This window comes from Geospiza fortis, unplaced genomic scaffold, assembly GCF_000277835.1.
Source record: "Geospiza fortis unplaced genomic scaffold, GeoFor_1.0 scaffold456, whole genome shotgun sequence".
In the NCBI taxonomy this organism is placed as follows: domain Eukaryota; kingdom Metazoa; phylum Chordata; class Aves; order Passeriformes; family Thraupidae; genus Geospiza; species Geospiza fortis.
In genome coordinates, this window is record NW_005054462.1 from 1,035,269 (window position 1) to 1,042,237 (window position 6,969).

A 6,969-nucleotide genomic window follows, 5' to 3' on the forward strand; every position below is an offset into this window, starting at 1 on the left:
AGTTGGGCTGCTCGGAGCAGGGCGAAACCGCGCCCACTGTCCCACAGGGATCAGAGATACCCAGGGACCTTCCTTCGGCCCCACTAGTGCATGGATGGACCTGTCCGGGCAATTAGGGACAGCAAGTTGTGAGAGGAAAATACATGTCAACTCTTTACCTGGGACAGTATTTTGCCAGTACACCTCTGCACCTAGATCTGTGTTTCTTTACATCTAAATCGTGTGTGTAAGAAAAACTCACAGGTACCAACATCAGATAGCAGCTCAGCTTGGCACAAAGCTTGGCACTGCTGTTCTGTTGTTCTATTCACCAGTACTTACTGCTCAGCTTTTTTAAAAGGCCATTTTTATTAAGTATCTTGTGGTTGTGTTACAAAATTATGTTTCCTGACTGGTATTTTTCTTTCTGTCTTGATGTAGTTTTCTCTGCTTCTGCAGATAAGGAGAACTCACCCTTCATTTGAAAGGGGAAACAAAAGCCAAACATGGTTTCTACTGATGAATTTTGAGGTAGTAGAGCCAGTTCAGTTTTAGATTGTCTTGTTTTTGTAAAATCTGTGCTTTGATGGCAACAACATTAGGATTCACCCATTGAAGGCAGTCATAGCTTATCTTTCCATTCCCAGTAACCTGGAGGGAGTCTAGAGGAAAACAGTGGGATATAAGGCATGAAACAGAATATTGTCAAACAGTGAGGGCCTAAAATTGTTCTACTAACAATTATCTTTTTCTCTATAGGACTCACCATTCTTTAGAGTGCTGTTAAATATGTGTGGTCTCAAGTATGAGTGTTAATCTCTAGGTTAGCCTCTGGCTAAGGGCCCCTAGGGAAATGTAGAAATGCCAAAGAGGTTTAAAAAAAGAAAACGGAGGTAAATAAAAATTTAAAAACTGAAACATGTTTTTGGAAAAAATCCACAAGGATCTACAGCAGAACAAGACCTGAAATAGTTCAGAGAAACTTATGAGTGAAAATATTAAAATCTATTATTAATAGGATGTTGTTACTTAACAAATATTTGCTTTGGGAAGAATAAATTGGACACTTTATTGCTTGGAACTTACCCACCACACCCATCCTGTCTTTACCTCACCAAGATAAAGCTAAAGCCACTTACCTACATGTAACTTGAACTTAAATATCACTTAGTTACAAATTACTGATATGTAGCTGTAGTTCAACATGAATTGGTGATAAGAAAAACTTTTGACTGCCATAGATACTGAATCTGGCGAGACACTACCTCACTGAAGCTACAAAAAGGAGTCCAGGCTTCATTTTAATAGCTCATGTGGCATGAAGTAGGGACCTTCCTTGATTGTTAAATTTTGCTATAGAAATAGAGCTAGCAGAAATACAGCACAAATGAGCAATGTACCAATGTGCACAAATACATCCATTTATTAATGATACAATGGTTTATTTTGCAGCTTCATATATTCTTGGTAAGCATGGAAAAAGGATTGCTCTAAAATATTTTGCCACATGCAGGAAAAAAATTCATGAGGAGACGCACAAAATTAAAGTTTCCAAAACTTTAAAGTTTTGGCTAGTATGTATACACAATGAGAGAGAGGGTGCTATCATGGTTCAACCCCAGCTGGCAACTACGTCTCACACTCTGATCCAGTGGGATAGGGAAGAGAGAATCGGAAGGATAAAAGTGAGAAAACTTGTGGGTCTAGACAAAGCTGGTTTAATAGGGAAAACAAAGGCTGCACACACAAGCAAAGCAAAACAAGGAATTCAGTCACTGTTTCCCATGGGCCAGTGGCTGTTCAGCCATCTCCAGGAAAACAGGGCTGCAGCATGGGTAATGTGACTTGGGAAGGTAAATTTCACCAGTCTGAAAGGCTCCCCATCTTTCTTCTTCTCTCCAGCTTTCTATGCTGAGCATGATGCCATAAGGTCTGGGATATTCCTGTGGTCAGTTGGGTTCAGCTGTCCTGGCTGTGTCCCCTCACAACTCCACGTGCCCCTCCAGCCTCCTCACTGGTGGTTTGGGGTGAGAGGCAGAAAAGGCCCTGATGCTATGCAAGTGCAGCTCAGCAATAACAAGAATGTCCCTCTGTTATCAACACTTCTTCCAGCACAAATCCAAAACACAGCCCCATACCAACTACCATGAAGAAAATTTATTCTACCAAAACCCAGCCAAACCAGTCAAAACCAGCATATATATCCAGCAGATACAGAACAAACACTTAGATAATTATGACAAACTGAATTATTGGAACCCTACTGTGGCATAGGAGCAGCAAAACTCATCAAATACTCATTTAATCTATTATGTCAGCAGTTACGTTGCCTTTTTTGAAGGGAAAAAAAAAGAAAAAAGTATGGACTTTTATTAAGAAAGTTTACATGGTTTTAACTCATTAGAGCACTACCAGATGAGAAGCTGGTAAAGTAATTTTTTAAGCTATCTTATCCAATTCAATATGGTCAGTATGAGTGAGTGCTCCAGTTTTTTGATTAACCAATACTACTGTTTGAATTCCTACAACAAACCAACCTACCAAAACAAGGTAATGAAGTCTAAACACTCCTTTATAACATGAAGTGGAACAAGATCTTCCCAGTCAGAGGATTAAAAAAACTTCATCAAAACAGGTTCTAGTGAAGGCATCAAAAAATCAAAATTAAAGAAGAGTACAGTTCAGAACAGATCATTGTGTTCCAAACCTAGCTTTCTTGGGTGTCAGTAGCTGCTATTAGGTGTTGTATTAGATACAATGGAAACCACACTTGCATTCCCCATTCCTTATGCCCATCCTCCTGTCACACACACATGCATCCCAAATGGTAGTCCTAATAATTGCTTCACCACCTCAGCCCTAGAATCAGTCATAACCTATGCTTTCCTGTAATTTTTCTTGGGTTTCAAATGCTCTCACTGTAACTTGATCTTCCTCCTGCACCTCACTGGGAGGTGTTGGGTCCATGGCTGGTTGGGTGCTGTGGAACTGGGCAGGCTAAGGAGAGGCAGGGCCAGCCACAAAGAGCAGCTGAGTGGTGGTAATGTCAATGGTTCTGTATAGGTGCCTGGGAAGAATGGATACTGCTGCAAAATGTTTTGAAGGAGTTTGCAGGCTGGGATTAAGGAAACACTGGAAGAAACAATGATTGGCATGTTGGCATGTCCACACGTCACCTACCAAAGAATTTTTTTTCTTGTAAGGCACACATTTCCAAACATCTTTTTTCTTCTTCACTGGCAGCAGTATCCCTGTAAGGAATGCTACTGCATGATTGAGTATCAAGGCACCATGAAAACTGCTAAACACAACTTCGTATCCCACCACAAGCATGGCCTGTATCCCAACAAAGCCCTGCTTAAGTGTCATCTGCTTATTTGTAGAGGATGTACCTTTGCTGATTGACCAGCCATTGAGTTAGATCCATGGGAGATTTTTCAGTATCTTTTATAATGTTAAGTTTGCATCCTTGGCAAAAAACAACAGTGGTATGGTGAATTCGTAAATGACTTAATGTGATTTGATGACCCCATCAAATATCTGGAAGTTCACATCAAGAGGAAACCTGTGATGATCTCAGTTTGCAACCTGCCAAGAACATACAATTCCTGTTAATATTTGCTCATATTCCACCTTCCTACTGCATCAGAAGAGTGTAATGTAGCCAGTGCAGGCAGACAGTCCTTCCTTAAAGGAAGCTGACATGCCATCAAGTTCAGTGGTTTTTCTGTCACAGATCTCAACTGTATCCAGTAAAATCTAAGTAATTTAGTCAAAAATGCTTTAAACAAAAAATGTTATATGAAATTTAGTAGACTAAACCTCAGAAAAATGACTGTAATTTTCCATTATTTCTATTAATGTTTTAAATAGATTGACAATGAAATACTGAACTCCCTTAAAAATAAATTAAAAGTTACTCCTAGGTTTAAGTTTCAGTTTTGTGTTGGTGAAGCAGAAGAAAGGGAACTTAGATCTTTTTGCAGCCTTTTTTTTTTAAATAAAACACTTGAGTCTAACAGAAGAAAACCAGTCTACGTAAAAGCATATCCTTTTTTTCTACTTGTCTGTGCAAATTCTTCTGGAGGAATACAAATTATACTGGTCAAATTCACATCTGAGTTTCTCAAACAGAAATGTTTGCTCACTTTCACAGTGAACAAAACTCTAGCAGAAACAACACTCACAAAATTTTCCCTTCCTGACATAATTTTCTTACATACAACAAGGCAACTTGCTCAATGAGGCTGATATTTAAATTCTGATTGTAAAACATACCTTTTTTCTAATGTTCCTAGTTTCACTAAGTTTCAGATTATAACAGCATATTGAGAACATAAGCCATAAAAAGCAGCAGTGTTAAAAAGCAGATGCACTGGCTGAAGATCTTCTTTCCCTTAAATGACATGTGAGTAATCTGCATTCTTCAAAGAAAAATAAAGTCATCTTGTCAGAAGAAACTGTCAATGCAAGTACAGATAAGAAAATAAAAATAACTTAATATAGGAATAGTTTAACAGGTAACAGACAAGAAAGAAGTAAATGTATCCTGGGGAATATGCAAATCATACTGACTGAAGTTATGCATCTGCCTACTAACTTATATTTTGAGATCACAAAACTGAACTTAATATCCATTTCCTTATTGTTTTGCAGGTTAGCTGGTATCATTGTATGAATTTGCAATTCCTTTCTCTGAGCTGCTGAACTATATTGTACTATACTGACTAGTAGTACCATGCAGGAACCTCACAGGGCTATTGTGCTTTACGACTCGTATTCAACATAACACTGAAATACCAATGATTTTCTTCTCCTGCTGTTTTGTTCAGATCATGCCCCTCTTGCTACTGGATCAGGAATTAGTAAGTTGCAACACTCTTCCTTATTTTCCTGTTATAGCCTTCTTCCCTAATTCTTTGCTAAAGCCTTAAACATTTTACTCCATCATTAAAATCAGTCTTTGGTCTATCATTAAAATGGCTTGGCTTGCACTGAGATCTTCAGTATTAGGAAAGGGAGTAAGTTATTTCAAGTGCAATCAAATAAAGTAATAATTAAACACAACTTCCTGGTACCCAGAAACACTTTACTGCTTTCTGATGTTGTATGTTTTGTCTACAAATATCTTAGAATAAAATGCTTCGACTGTGCCACCCAGATTTAAGTTTGCCATGCTCATTTGGCTGCCACCACACTAAAATACACAGGTTTTACATCTGTCTTTACGAAGTAGACTTCATTACATGGTACAGCAGAAAAGAAAGAACAGCTAACATTCACAGCAAAATTCTAGTATTTGAATATAAACTTTAAAGAAACCAAAAGAAACCTCAGAAACCATAGTATTTGTTTTGGGTAATTTTGTTCAAAACAAAAAAAATAATAAGAAGTGTCATGTGAGCTGATGAAAAGCAGAACTACTTGAGGAACCATGACACTGGTTTAATCACCTTTCTTTCCCAATACCAAATGTCTCACTGACATGTAACTGAAATTTCAGTATTACAAATAGTCTCATTTTGAAAGACAACTTACACCCATTTTTTCGTATGTGCTGCAATGCAAAACTGCTCATTCCCAATGCCTTTCTGACCTTCTCTTCTTTTACACAATCTTGTAATCTTTTTAAATCAATGCTTTAATAGGAAATTTTATAAAGCTGTGCAGTCCCAGGACAGCAAAAACATCTACCACCAGGCAGGGTTCTACCAGATACAGCTTTGAAAGGCTGATCAGATTTTTCCTCTGAAATAGGATGCACCATACAAGATAACCTGAGTCACTGAAACAAGAATGCAAAAAGATGCATTTTATAATGCATTGGTTTTAAAATTCTAGAAATCAACAGCGTGTATATGCTGTTGGAATTTATTTTTTGAATAAATATGGTTGTATCTCCAAGGACAAAGTGAATCAATGGATTAAATGAATTATTTTATAATTTCTTAAACCAGGCTTTCACATGCTTGTTAAAATTAGAGTGACTAAAGGAGATGCCAAATATTTAGAGTAGAATATCATCAAATATTATCAATATTAAATATTTTAACCTACACAAGTATAGAAAGAATCAAGAATAAATAACAAGTACATTTATTACCAGTACCATACACGCCATACAAGATGTACAGAGATGAAGCCCAGCATATTTTACCCTAACAGTACTCCAACTAGTGCTACTGAACCTTATTTTGAGAGCAGAGAACCCCCCCTGGGTTTTGGGCGTGTGCATGTATCAGCATGCGTCAGGCCAATCACTTCTCTGTGCCTCCCCAGTGCTGTTACATTTACACCTCCTGGCATGGAGAAATGTGATACCTATTTGCTACACCTCTGGCCCACAAAAAGCTGGGGAACACATAACTCTTAAAATTAACTGTAGTTGTAGATTATACATGGTATTGTGCTCCGTCACAATCCCTCGCGGAGAGCAGAGAAAGCCAACATTCCTCTTGCTGATTATTTGATTATAGATAGGTGACAGCACATGCACCCTGCACTATGTTTGTTATTCACACTGGGGCTCCTTCAGTGCTCCTGTGTGTCTGAACCAGGCTGGGGCTGAGCTGCTGGGGAGCAGCTCTGCGGAGAGGGACCTGGGGGTCCTGGTGGACAACACCATGAGCCAGCAGCACGTCTTTGTGACCAAGAATGCCAATGGTACCCTGGGGAGCATTAGGAAGAACATTGCCAGCAGGTCATGGAAGGTGATCCTGCCCCTGTACTCAGCCCTGGTGAGGCCACACCTGCAGTGCTGTGTCCGGCTCTGGGCTCCTCAGGACACAGGAGACACGGAGCTCCTGGGTCTAATGGAGAGCAAGAGAGGTGTGAGTAAAGGACAGCGTTTCTCTTACAAAGAAAGGCTGAGGGAGCTGGGCCTGTTCAGACTCAAGAAGAAACACTCCCTTGAACGGACCTCATAGGGGCCTAACAGTGTCTGAAAGAGGGTGTGAGAGGGTGGAGCCAGGCTCCTCTCAGCAGCGCCAG

The 6,969-nt window shown here is 39.3% G+C and overlaps 1 protein-coding gene across 1 annotated transcript in view; it reads left to right on the forward strand.

Moving 5' to 3' along the window:
• Positions 1-6,602: 6,602 nt before the first annotated feature.
• Positions 6,603-6,969, forward strand: part of LOC115948655 (COBW domain-containing protein 1-like) — a 3,010-nt gene continuing 2,643 nt past the window's right edge. The window contains exon 1 of the mRNA XM_031062772.1: positions 6,603-6,642. Coding sequence (XP_030918632.1) covers positions 6,603-6,642 — 40 coding nt within the window. The remainder of the gene's footprint in view (positions 6,643-6,969) is intronic.